Source organism: Quercus lobata, chromosome 5, assembly GCF_001633185.2.
Source record: "Quercus lobata isolate SW786 chromosome 5, ValleyOak3.0 Primary Assembly, whole genome shotgun sequence".
In the NCBI taxonomy this organism is placed as follows: domain Eukaryota; kingdom Viridiplantae; phylum Streptophyta; class Magnoliopsida; order Fagales; family Fagaceae; genus Quercus; species Quercus lobata.
Genome location: NC_044908.1, coordinates 10,878,390 through 10,892,583, shown reverse-complemented (window position 1 = coordinate 10,892,583; position 14,194 = coordinate 10,878,390). Strand labels below are relative to the sequence as shown.

The 14,194-nt window shown below is 32.5% G+C and overlaps 1 protein-coding gene across 2 annotated transcripts; it reads right to left on the bottom strand.

Annotated features, from left to right (window-relative positions):
- Window positions 1-1,987: 1,987 nt before the first annotated feature.
- LOC115989301 (two-component response regulator ORR26-like) lies at window positions 1,988-6,108 on the bottom strand. Of its 2 annotated transcripts, XM_031112974.1 has the most exons (8): window positions 5,703-6,108; window positions 5,449-5,531; window positions 5,265-5,372; window positions 4,637-4,786; window positions 4,277-4,534; window positions 3,265-3,350; window positions 2,401-2,969; window positions 1,988-2,236 (listed from the first exon to the last, which is right to left on the bottom strand). In XM_031112974.1, the coding sequence occupies exons 3-7, from the start codon at window positions 5,296-5,298 to the stop codon at window positions 2,406-2,408; spliced, it is 1,092 nt and encodes a 363-aa protein (XP_030968834.1). In that variant the 5' UTR covers window positions 5,299-5,372; window positions 5,449-5,531; window positions 5,703-6,108; the 3' UTR covers window positions 1,988-2,236; window positions 2,401-2,405. The 2 variants fall into 2 exon arrangements, with proteins under 2 accessions (XP_030968834.1, XP_030968833.1); XM_031112973.1 differs by having other exon boundaries at window positions 5,265-5,531.
- Between the last annotated feature and the right edge of the window lie 8,086 nt (window positions 6,109-14,194).

The window sequence follows — 14,194 nt, the reverse complement described above, 5'->3', positions numbered from 1 at the left end:
AACTGAAACGGCCTCTAATATGAAATTGATTTCCTTGGATAGAACACCAGCGATTGGTAGCAAGAGGGGAGAGTGGGGCAGTTTTGGGTTTAATAGTGAGTGAGTTTGAGTTTTTTTATGAAAATAATTAATTTTTACTAGATTGATGAGGTGGTGAAATCTTGGCCTTTTTTTTTAAAGGAATTTTAGGATTACATGAACCATATTTGTAAGAGTACCCTAAGAACTCTAGAGGATCTTGATCCCTAAATTATACCCCATTTTACACTTACCCCCCTAGACTATGAGAATGTACACTTTACTTCCTAAATTATTACCAATGTAACAGTTGCCCCTCTAAATTATGAGAGTGCATACCCTTCTATTACTTGTGTAATACTTTGCACCCCTACCCCATAGGTAGTAGTTTAGGTAAGTAAGTGTGCATTCTTGTAATTTAGGGAGTAAGTGTAAAAGGAGTCATAGTTTAGGGGGTAAAATATGCATTTTCATAGTTTAGGGGGGAGGGGGGGTAAATGTAGAGGGGGTATAGCCTAAGGCAGTAAAAGTGTTCTTTCTTATAGTTTATGAGGGTAAGCGTAAAAGGATAATAGTTTAGGAGGTAAAGTATAATTTTACCTTATTTTTTACGATACCTCTCCTAGTTGGATTACAAGTGACAATAACTCTATCATGTTTGGAGAGAATTAGTTGATTAAATTTAGTATTTGCAAGGTTCAATAGAAGATTAGTCAAGACTTGACAAGTGTCATTTATTTTGGAGTACATTTATGTTTGCTCCATATCTTCCTTGATAGCAGGTCAACTGGTCGAGTCATAAAGATTGATTGATAGAAGTGTAAATATGGGATTTTTTTGGGGTTAAAAACCAGTTTTGAAGTGTTTCAGATGGTTAGTGTGTTTTGTGAACATCTGTTGATATTAAATCATCCAAGATATTTCTCCAAAGGGAAAGGTGTTTATTGAAAAACTATAACTCATTCCCATAAATAGTGATCCATATTAAAATTTTAAGAGAGGCCCCTTCACCATTATATAAAATTTCACGGGAATTTTTTCAAGAATGCTACTTGAAGAATTCTTAGCTTATTTAATTGTATCTTGTGGATAAATTTACAACAATTCTTTTTATATTGTTTAATTTTTTTTAGAAGAAAATAAATGTATTTAATTTAATTGAAATTTTAATTAAACTTGTGATTTGACAGATGACTATCTTGTCAAACAAATGACTCTGACTTGAAACCCATTCCGTGTCAAGTTGCGGTCTGAATTTAAAAAGTATGTTTCCACATCCAGCTATTCTTGAAAAAATAATAATAATACAGTTGTTAACTTTTTTTCTCTTTTTTTAATGGACCATGAATTATTTTGGAGTACACTAGTGTGCATCTGCATCAGTGAAACAAAACAAAAGTAGTTTGAATTAACCAAATTACATCATAGAAGTAGAATTCAACGGACGGACGGACGAAGTGATTTACACGTTTTCTTTTTCTTTTCTTTTTTAGAAGTAAAAGGCCTGTGCAGATAAGTGAAAGTGAGTCGTGTGATAATGACCAATTAATGAAGCTTAAGATTAGGAAAAAGATATAAAGTTATAAACCATTAAAGGCCCAGTTCTTGCACACTTTCTACGAATTTTTCATGCATGCATGAATAACCGATGGCCAAGAAATCTGTGGATATTAATTATTTATCGTCACTAACCAGAATCAGTCTTTAACATTTCCAGATAAAAACTGCATTTTTTTTATCATAATCGATTAACTTTGAAATTTCAAAACCTCATTTGAGACTTTGAGACAACCGACTTAAATAGCGATTTTAAACTTCATAGCTATAGTGAAGTGATACAAAGTCTGCCCTTTAGGAAGGGATAGAAACTGTTACACATACCAGGTTGCACAAACACGTGTGTATTTGGGCTGAAATCCTGATGTTTTTATTTTGTTGATGATCTGCAATGGAATTAAACAAAGGAATCGAAACAAAGGGGACAATCTTCCTTACAAACCGACTTGATAGCACTTTACCCTTACTAAAACAGACAGACAAACGGAATATAAAGCAAACAAGGGCTGAAATCCTGAGTTGAAAACAAAATAAAACTACACTTCTAGGAAAACAGGCAGAATCAAAGAGAATAGAGATGCGCATCCAACAGAGAAGCATTTTTATTGGATTTGGGATGACGCCACCAGAGTGAGACTTTAGACTCAGATAATCCAGCAAACTGCAAGAGATACAATGAAGAAATAAATAAATCTCCTTTTTTTTTTTTTTCCCGAATAAATGTTGGTTATTTTTTATAGAAGAATCTTTTATAACTTGTGCCAAAATGGGTACAAGTTATAAAAATTTCTTACCAGCAACCATGAATGGGATCATATTACGTACCAGCATCAGAGGTTGTTAAAATGTTCAGGAGCAATAACATCCCCAGTAAAATTTTCAAATATTCCATCCGAGGAGAAACCATGTTCTCCATGATCAATATGAAGAGGACTCAGAAGAGGAGCATTAATGGAGAAGAAACCAGGATCTCCAGAAATATCATTTGTTGATGCATCGACATCATTGAGAAAGTTTTCGCAGGCAAAAGGCTGACCTCCAGTGGATTCATTCCGCATCTGTTCACTTGAAAATGCTTCATCCATCTGGGTCATCAAAGCGTTGCTTTGGTTTCCACAACTAGTACTACCTCCAATGGTTTGTAAGTTGGTTTCAGAAGGCCATGTTACACTCTGAAAGCCTTGAGTGTTCTTTGCTGCTGGAGCTTGTTGCTGTTGTGATAATATATCTGGCTCATTTGCAACTATGGTCTTCAAGACTTGATCGACCAAAGTCATTGGTGGATGTTCCTCCATTTCATATCTGGACTGAATATGCTCTGAACTGGTACCATCTTTGTCTTTGTACCCCAGCATATGCGGCTGAGCCTTTTTTTTAAGGCTATCACGGTATTTCTACACCATGAAATAGTGAATAGTGAGTATCCTTTACCGAAAGAGAAATCTGACTTCATAAACTATCACTCAACAGGTGTGATTTTTCCTTAAGAGGCATCTGACTCGGTAACTTGATAAATCAGCATTTCACACCAAGTTTTAGGTCAAGAACACTTGATATCATGTTAAATTAGCATGTGTCCTAACTGGGTATGACCTTTATAATCGTTATTCTAATATGATTGTTTAAGTTCAAATAGATAGCACATGCTGGGGAAAAATCAATTAAGGATACAATAAGAATAACAATTACCTGAAGATGGCTGGCAATCTTTTCCCTATCAACATCTTCGAAACCCTTACTTTGCAAGAGTTGCAAAATTTTCTTGGGAGTCGCTTCTGCATCAACAAATATAAGATATTGTAATACAGGCTAAAATGCTAATAGTGAAGAATGGGATGGAGTGCACAAACAATCATAACGGCTGAGTTTAATTACCTGTCTTGAGAAACAAAATTCCATTCTTAAGAAACAAAATTTTCTATTCTTAGACTTACAGAAACACAAAACAACCCTAACAGATTGCATTTAAAAAAATACTAATAATAACCCTTAGTACAAATATTTTTCCCAGAAGTTGCTTTAAGAGAATAACCCAAGCAACTAATAAAAAGATTATTTTCAACCTCATTGAACTAACCACAAACTAATGATTCCAAAATTAACAATAGTTATTGTTTCAAAAAAGGAAATATTAGTCGCATAAAGTGACGCTGGTATGATAAATGCATACCCTTAAAGAAAAAGGGTAAAACCTGTTTTACACATTCGTACATGGATATTTTTGAACTGAAATTGTTAGTAGAAGACATGAGTTACTCACGATTTCAGTTCAATATAACATGTGTATGGATGTTTGTGCAAAACAGCGTGTGTGCAATTTACACTACCTTCAGGGGAAAAAAAAAGAGAGAGAGAGCACAGATGCACTATATGAATTTTTTGAATTATTGCAAATAGTCGTACAGAAGTGTTACAGAATTAAGGCTCCATACAATGTGCTATATTTCTCAGCGAGAATAATTAAAATGGAACTACTTAATTTATGGAGTACTAGTTCCAGTACAGGGGCTCCATATGTTTTCCTTCCCATATCTAACAAACTCTTTTTTTAGTCATAATTGGGCGACTAAATTATTTAAAGTAATTGACTCCACCAACTTGCACCATTAAAAGCAATGGACAAAGCGAACATAAGCAGATAAATGACTAGAGTGTGAGAACAACAAATTAATGCAGATAAGATTAGGAAAAAGACTCATACTATTAGCGCCCCCCAGTTTTTGTACACTTTCTACAAACTTTTCATGAGAGTCTGGTGTCCAAGACATCCGCTGATTTCTCACTCCAGACACATTATTTGTTGGCTGCTGCACTTGAGCCCGCTTATTTTCTTTCTTGAAAAACATACATGTCGACACCATGTTAAGAACACTCATCGGATTAAGCTTCAGCCGATACTCACAGGTGCCATTTTCCAAACTCCATTGAACAATGTTAGGTTGACCATCCTCGAATGTCACTACGTAACATTATAAATATTGAGATGTTAGAATCACAAAATTGTTAATGAAACAGAAAATGACAAACATATCCAAGAAAAACACACACATACTGTACTTACCAATAACAGGCAAATCCATCTCTCTACCAATTCGAAGAAGTTCAAATTCATTCACACCAAGCAAGCATTGTTCAATTATAATAATATGAAATACGCTTCCCTCCATCCTTAGCAGAGTTGAAGCATCCTCCACTCGAACGCATTTAGTAACTGCAAATTATTTGTGGTTAGGGTAACTGGTCGAATTGCCATTTAAATTAGAAAAAAAAAAAAAAAATTATAGAAAAGGAATCCTATCAGAGGCATTGACCACTAACTAAATAGTTGCTAAAATGATGCTAAATGACAAATTTCCCCAAGGGGACACTGTGTTTATGTTTCAGTGTTGCTCAAATGCATTTGGTCAGGCAGAGAAACAAAAACTGGTCATCAGGACTGAGAATGGTAGGGCAAAATTTGGTAGACCGTGGACAGTGGTTGGCTGCTGCGAGTGGCAGTGATGGGCAAACTGTGTTATGATCCTAGTGTCCCAGGTTGATTAAGTATAAGCTTAAGTATGTGTTTATAAGCTCTAGGACACCCTCCTCTTGCAAGCTGGTGGTTTTTAAGGGTGAGTTCTACCTATGGGTTTGTCAACAATTTCTAGATTCAACAATTTAGAGAAACAAAAACATTTTTCATCTCTTACCGGCAGGCCGGTAGGCAGAGGCATTCCCCTTCATTCGGGAAGCATTTCCCGTCACGCGGGAAGAAAATTCAGACCAGAAGCAGATTCAACAATTTCCAACAATTTCCACTGGTCAGACAGAAACAATTTCATTAGGGAATTTCCACCGGTCAGAGGCAGACGGATGCTGAGTCAAGTCAATTACTCCAACAATTTCCACCGGTCAACAATTTCATTAGGGAATTTCCACCGGTCAGAGCCAGACGGATGCTGAGTCAAAAAAGAAAACTAAAATAAAAAAAAATAAGTATATAAAATTGAGAAGAAACATTTTCAAAGAGAAAACCCAAAACAAAATCGAATCTAATCCAAACACCTAAATCAAAGCAATCCAACATACCCAAAACTAAATCATATTTCATACCCAAATCTAAAATATTAAAATAAAAAAACCTTTACCGTGGCTGTGCCGACGATCTGATGGTGGCTCTTGCGATACCGCTTCAACTCAATCCCTTAACATGCTAACTCGCGGCCATTCGAGACCTGCAGTTTAAACTCAATAAAAAACGAAAGGAATAAGAAGTAACTTTCATATCCACATCTCCGAAGGTTCGCCTCCATTTCTTGCAGACTTTGCTGATCGTGATCCACAATCAAAACGCTCAAACCAAGGGGAAAATTATTGGAATTTGTGTCGCTTTCCCTCAACAAGGCACTGCCATTGTTCTTCTTGTGGAACATGATGAATGGAAAAAAAAATCTGTGTTCGAGTTTGATATGTGGATTACTGAGTAAATTCAAATGGATTAGTACCGATAAGTATAAGATTGCGTCTAGCTTATATGTAAGCATTCTGCAAGGGAAAAGGTGAACGCTGGGAAAAGTTCAGCTATTTTTTAATAAACCAGTTTTTTTTTTTTAGAAAATAGTTAACTAATTCAAGAAAGTTTTTAGGGAGAAAAAAATAAAGTAATTAATATTTTGAGAATTTTTATTTTTTTAAAAGTAGTATCAAATTTTTTTTGAAATAATTTACTTTCAATTAATTTAAGGGTTTATTGGAATAGTTTATTTAACTAAAATTGAAAATTTGTTGCCGTAAGTGTAGAAGAAAAAAAAGTTAAAAGTTAGCTAAATAGTATAATGAGATTCCTGCATAATACTGGAAAGTGTAATAAAACTTATGAATAGTATAAAAAAGAAACTAAAAAATAAAATAAACTAAAACTTACATCATATTCCAAACAGGTTCTAAGAGCATCTGTTAACATGATCCATATCCTAAGGAATAAATACTTTTGGTTCCTACCTAAGTTTGTGTTCCTCTCACAAATGACTACAAATTACTTTTTTTTTTCTTATTTTATATATTGTTAATGGAATGTGGATCTAAAGCTACTTTTTTTTTTTTTTTTAATTTTATTTCAAATGAATTAATTTTTAACTTTTTAGAATTAAACTAATTTTTAAACTTTTTATCTCACATTAATCATTATATAATTGAATTTTTGTTTATTTATTTCTTTCCAAATTATGATGTACACAATCTATTGGAAGATAACATCATAGTGGTGGTCGTAAGAGCATCACCATTAGTGGTGGTAAAATAGTAAGAAAGCATAAAAAATATTATTTTATCACCTAGTGGGTTTCGTGGCAAAGAGGAAAAGAGAGAAAGTGAGAAGGAAATTAATAAAAAAATGAATATTATTTGGATTATGGTAAAAATAAGACCATTATTGCATGATATGTTGTGAAATTGTGTGTTAAAATAGATAAAGTAGTTTTTTAAGGTGTTAAATGCTAAAAATTTTAGTTTCATTGATGTGGATGCTCTAAAATAGTAAAATCACTAAAATAAAAAAAACTATTTCTAGCCCTTCAAACACCGAAATATATGCTATATCAAAAGTGCTAAAGCTAAAAAATAAAAAATAAAAATAGCAATATGCTACAATGATCTACTACTAGGGGCAGCGTATTGGAGTATATTACTTTTATTATTTAATTCATTTATTTTCATGGGTTGGAGATGAATAGAGAGAGAGAGAGAGAGAGAGAGAGAGAGAGAGTATAGAGAAATGAATATGTGGAGTTGTTTATATTATTTAATAGGTTGTTTATATTGTTTTAATAGGTTGTATGTAAAAATAAAAAATTTGACGTAGGATGTATTATAAAAGTAAGGTGTTGAAAGCTAAATTTTTTTAGTAATGCTCTTAGTGGAAGGCTCCATAGAGTGTTATCTCCCCCCAACACTCTCCTCCTCTACTTGGGCCACCCACGCTTGCCAAAATTGTTGGATATGAGTAAAGGAAGGGCACCCTTCCTTACATAGAACCAAAACACAAATAAGAGTAGGCAAGATTCAAGAGCATAAATTTTAGTAAAGGAAGAAGATTGAAAAAAAAAAATTAATTCATAAAATTTTGATTAATATATAGAAATAAAAATTAATTAATTAAAAATTTAATTGACATACAAAAATATAAGGTCATGCGAACTAGAAAAAAAGAAAAAGAAAAAGAAAATTTTTCTTGCATATTATTAATTCATATTTTTCCATTCTAAAATAACTTTGTTTAGATCCCTAATCAATTATGCAGCACATTTATTGATGGACTTTGCAAGTTAATTTTGGATTATACACATAAGTAGATATATCAACCACCGTTAGAGCATCACCAAATTTAAAATAATACTAGTCGCTAACCCGTGCGATGCACGGGAAAACTATTAGAAAATAATAAAGCATGCATATATTAAAAGATAATTTAAGTTCATGTGTGCTTGCAAGTGATACATACCTAAATAGTTCTTGCGGTAGAAATAAAAGCCTTATCTTTGAGATAAAGAACTGATGTAAACAAACTAACCTTACATAAAACAAATTAAAAAAAAAAAAAAAAAACATAAAACGGATGTCACGAGAAATTCAGCCACATAGTAGTAATATATAAGTCTCTTAAAACCTAAACCTAAACATAAGGACTAAATATATAAACAAACTAACCTTACAAAAACTGAACTTTTTAAACTAAAATCTATACCGTGCATTGTAGATTTTGAATGCTTTAGGGCTTCCTACGTCTGGAGAGAGAGAGTTTGCAGAAACCGTGGTTTTATATTTCTTAACTTGAGAGAGGGGTAAGGTTGCTAGGGTTTTGTAGATCTTGAATGCTTTAGGACTTCCTACGTCTGGAGAAAGAGAGAGTTTGCAGAAACCGTGGCTTTATATTTCTTAACTTGAGAGAGGGGTAAGGTTGCTAGGGTTTTGAGGAGTTATAATTTTTATTTATTTTTTATTTTTTATGCTGACGTGGAAAATTGTGGTGCCAGCAAAGGTTTCGGTTTTATATATATATAGATTAAAAAATCTTGTAATAATTGGTTGACACATCTGATATATTTAACTAAAAAATGACAGTGTTAATTCAAACCCATTAAAAAATACATTATGGAGCAACATTTACAATAGAATATGCTCATAAAATCTTTTTAATCTTAGACTCTTTATGTAACCTCTACAAATATCTCACGAATGTGAAGTCTATGAATTATGCTGGTGAAAGGAGGCTATAAACATGATATTAAATGTAAGATTGTAGGAACACCAAAATATTCATGCGGTCAAGCATCATAATAGTTAAGAAGTGAATAGGGGAGTGTTCCGCCATCCACTTGGGGTGGATTGTTAAACAGGGAAGAGGATCTGTCTTTTTCTGTTTGATTTGAAATTTTAGAGGGAATTCAGGAAAAAGAGAGTTTTTTTTTTTTGAAGGGGGGGGGGGGGGGGGTGGGTGTTGGGGTGGGGAGGGATAAGTAGTTTTTTAGTTGAACTTTGGTCTTGTTGCAGAAATCAATTCCACGCGTGTTGGCCTATTGGATCGTATTATTTTTATTTGACTATTTAAAGGGTTGGTAGGGGAGCCTATTGCATTGTATTCTCTCTCTTTTGTTTAATCTCGGGTTTTTTTTTACTGGGTTTTTCTTTTTGGTAAAAAGAACAAATTGAGTTAAAGATCATATTTTCGGTAAAAAGAAATATATATATATATATATATATACAATTTCTTTACCGAAGATATGATTTTAAAAAAAAAAAAATTAAAGATATGATCTTTTATAAGTCAAAAAGATATCATCTTAATTTTTTGCAACTTCCAAATGCGCGTAATTCTTTTTCGAGATCATATCTTTTCATATATATATGAAAAAGATATGACCTTTTTTTCTTTCTGGTAAAAAGAACCAATTGAGTTAAAGATCATATTTTCGGTAAAAAGAAATATATATGAAAAAGATATGATCTTTTCATATATACAATTTCTTTTTACCGAAGATATGATTTTTTTTTTTTTAACTAAAGATATGATCTTTTTAAGTCAAAAAAGATATGAACTTTTTTGCAAATGATCCGAAACAATGTCTTCCATTTCTTTTTCGTCCTTTTCTCAGTAAAGTAGTAAACATGAATACCAGATGGTGCAGTCAAAGATGGCGGACAAACAATGGGCCAGTTTTGTTGTAAAGGGTATTGCACGGGGGAGCAATAGCTCAAATCTCATCCGTTTATTCAATCCGATGTCTCTTAAATTTGACACTTCATCAAATTGGAAAAAGATCATTTCATCCCCAAAAAATTTCAAACCCCGCATGCATTTTCTCTTGAACAAAAAAAATCAAAATTTCTCTCTCTCAAGGATTGAAGCTCTCTCTTTCTTCACAGCACAAACACTAGCCCAAGTCTTCAGTTCGGACAATATTGGACTTTTTCTCGTCAGAAAATCCCTAAAATCCCCACTAGTACAGTCATCATCGGTGCCGGCCAGATTTACCTTTGATTCCTAGGCCGCTTCCTACATCAGACTTCGTAAGGAGGTGAATTCTCTCATTTATATACAACGAATCAAAATAAAAATTACTTATGCAAAATATCTATTGGGGTTTGATTTTAATTCTATACGTCTACTAGTAATCTATATTTCATCAATGGGATAGTTACTGATGTGGGATGCAAAAGCGTCAAGAAGCAGAACACAGCTACTTCTAGAAAACAAGAAACAAAACACGTTTGCTTCTGGAAATAACCTCGAATCCATGAGGGTTCCTTAAATTCACAAAGAGAAAGGGTTTTGGAATCCACCAGAGAAACAATAGACAAAAGTCTGAATTTTTATTAATATCAATAATACTGAAAAACCTATCGCTTTACTGTCAAAAAAAAATAATAATACTGAAAAACATTTACAGACTTAGGGGCCTATTTAAGAGCTTCGTAAAACTTAATAGACAATAAAATATATTCTAAAATAACTCCTAATTAATACCTAACCATAACAGGAACAAAATTTGACCTAAAAAATATTAAAAGCACCTAAAAACAAGGAAATAACAAGCCTAAACCTAAAATAACAAAAATTGCAAATTAAATAACAAAATTAATAAATTACAATAATTAAATAGTAAATTGTGTCTTACATCAGACCTTTCCACTTGAAATAAACTCGTTCTCAAGTTTAGCTTTGAAATTTGAAATCTTCCGCTCTAAATAAACAAATACTTTGAATGCTTGAACCCCTTGATCTTCTTTCCATACTTGCAACCTATTAATGGAATAAACAAATCAACTTGAATTTCTTTTACCTGAGTCTTCATGTAATTGTAGAGATTTACCAAATAAGAACTAACAATTGAATCAAATCTATCAACCCCATTAAAATCAATAAACTTCGGTGTATCGCTTACCACCAAAATAAAAAGATCTTGAGATTGACAATCATATGATTTGATTTCATTGAAATCCTTGAAATTTTCATCTTTAATTGTCTTTGCCTTCTCAACTTCAAGATCTTTCTTTGTAATAGAGTCTTCATTAATCTACTCCACAATCTTAATTTTAGATTCTTCTTTTATTATAACAATGTCTTTACTAATTTTCTCACAAATCTCTATATTTTCTTCAAGAAAAATATGTTTTTCAATATACAATTCTTCTCTTAATGGTAGAATATGTGGTTCTTCAAAATAATTCAAGTTTGAACTTCTTGGTCAAAAATAATCTTGTTTTGTATATGATAGAAGTTCATCACAATCCAAGGATAAAATTTGATAGCAAGCATCTTTTTCATCCTTGGCCATGAACAAATCTAATTTTTCTTTATCTTGTCTAATTCTATCAGATTGTATTCATTCCCACCAACGTAAGACATACTCACTAAGTTTAAACAAAATAAGTTCAACTTTTCACTCATCACAAATATTCTCATAGTCAAACAAATCATCTAGATCAAGTAACCAATCAAGAAAATCTTCTTTATAAAAATAACCATTTAAACTTGCAATTCTTTTATAAAGTCTATATGAAATTTGCTTACCAATAGGTTGCCTGTGAGTTATGTCTTCGCGACAATTATCCTTATTATTTCCATGCTCCAATGATGGCATCTTAGCACAAATATTTTTGAGAGCTAGCTGTATGTCACATAATATTTACTAAATTTTGTCATTGGAATTGCTACCATCTCATACGTCAGCCACCAGACTAGAATAAGTCAAGGCTTTGATACCAATTGATGTGGGAATACAGAAGTGTCAAGAAGCAGAATAGGCGTACTTCTAAAAAACAAGAAACAAAACACGTTTGTTTCTGAAAATAACCTTGAATCCATGAGGGTTCCTTGAATCCACAAAGGTCCTTAAATCCACAAGGAAAAAGGGTTCTGGAATCCACCAGAGAAACAATAGACAAAAATCGGAATTTTTATTAATATCAATAATACTGAAAAATACCGAAAATAGTGAAAATTACAAATTAAATACCAAAATTAATAAATTATAATAATTAAATAATAAATTGTGTCCTACATCATAATTATTTAGATTTTGTTATGAGGTTTTTTTTTTTTTTTTTTTTTGGTAGTCTTTTGTTGCCACATTAATGTTGCACACTTTCAAATGGGGAATATATGAAATCTGGTCTAGCAGAATTAAAGAAATGGATAATCAATGCTATAGGGGAGCTACCTAAAATCTCTTCGATTTTATAGACTATAGTGGTCGAATCCTATGCTTCTAGGTCCTGAATGTTTTTAGCCTGTAGTGTGCAAAAACTTCTTTATATGAGCTAAATTAGACAAGTTGTTGGATTTCTGGTATTAGCAATAATTGTTATTATTGGCATTTTTAAAGCTGGTTTTTAGGTGGGCACTGAAAGTGTTTGTTAAAATGCTTCATAGAGTTTTTAGTTTATCTCTTTGTATTTTGCCTTTTATTTTTTATTTTTTGGATTTTTATGTTAATGTGATGCTAAAACTGTGATGTTATGTGTATGAAAATAGGATTTTCAAGTTATTGTGTTATCGTTTAGAACTTCATGCTTTTAGATGGGAGCATACATTGAAAATTTTTGTGCTCTTGGTTGGTAGTAAACAAATAGCATTGGAAAAGCCAAAAATTTACTAGAAATGATAACAAAATATGATTTGTTTCACAGTAATTTTCTCTTCATAGTAATTATTCATATTTTGGTACTAATTGTTCTCTCATGTGGTATTCCCACATTCCTACAATAGGGATTGTGGAGGGTTTTTTTTTTTTTTTTTTTTAAACACAATCAGTAGCAGATTTTCCACCTGAGGTTGCACACTTGAGCTTATGAATAGGGCAATGGTTTTAACTCTCTCCCTTTCCTTTTTTTCTTTTTTGTATTTAAATAAATTTTCGACGAATCCTTAGCTGTTGTTGACAGATTTCCAATAATAAATTTTTTTTTTGAGATGCTCCAAACAGGGAGATATTCTACTTTTTCATATGCTTATTGTTATTATTTATTTGGTAGATACTTGTCAATGATTGGTTGAAAAAAAAAATAGATGATATCTTTCATAAATCTACAATGATGTTAAATGTTATCATTGAGAAATTGTTTTATATTTTATGTTTAAATGGCCCATGATATTATAATTTAGTTCGCATTTATTTTTCAAATCCTCATAGATTGATAAAGGCAAAATTTTGGTTCCTATGAGGTTCTCCCATTCTTTGGGTAAAAAAATACAACGGGAGGAGATGCTCTTATTTCTTCCATCAATCTTGGCTGTTCTTCCAAAAAGTCATTTTTGTCTCTCTTGTTGAAATTGATGATAAGATGATATGTTGTTGACATGGCAGTTACCATTCTGCATTTCTAGGATTTTATTTTTAGGTTGGGATTTGGGGGTTTCCCTACTTTCAGTCTAAGATTGTCAAATCTTGCTTTCCTTCACTTAGTATCTTTTCTTTTTTAAGGTTGTTTATAAGTTACGAATATCATCTCAATCAATGGGTTTATTTTTCACTTTTTGCATGCTTAGTAAATAAGTCTATGGGCCAAATTCAAATAAGAAGCGTTGAAAAATGTGGGAGGAATTGACTGGTTTGATTAGTTGGTGTGATTTGCCATGGTGTCTGGGAGGTGACTTTAATATAATCTGTTTTCCATCAGAGAGATTAGGAGCTGTAAGTTATACTTGGGATATGCATGGATTTTCTATGTTCATCTCTCTTCATGGGCTGATAGATATACCTATGGAAGGGGGCCTTTACACTTGGTCTAATACATCCTTTGCATCTAGAATAGATTGGTTTCTTTTCTCTCCACTCTTGGTAGATTTTCCCTCATTTTTCCCAAAAAAGGCTATCTAGGGTACTATCGGACCACTTTCCAATTTTGTTGGAGGGCGAGTGCCTTTTTGTTTTGAAAATATGTGGTTGAGAGCGGAGAATTTTGTTGACAAAGTGAAGGCTTGGTAGGCATCTTATTTGTTCTAAGGAACTCCTAGTTCTATATTGGCTAAGAAGTTGGCAGCTTTGAAGCTGGATCTAAAAAAGTGGAATGAAACGGAGTTTGGCAATGTTACTATTAAGGAATAGCAGCTTTGGAGTAATTTAAATGCTTGGGATGCTAG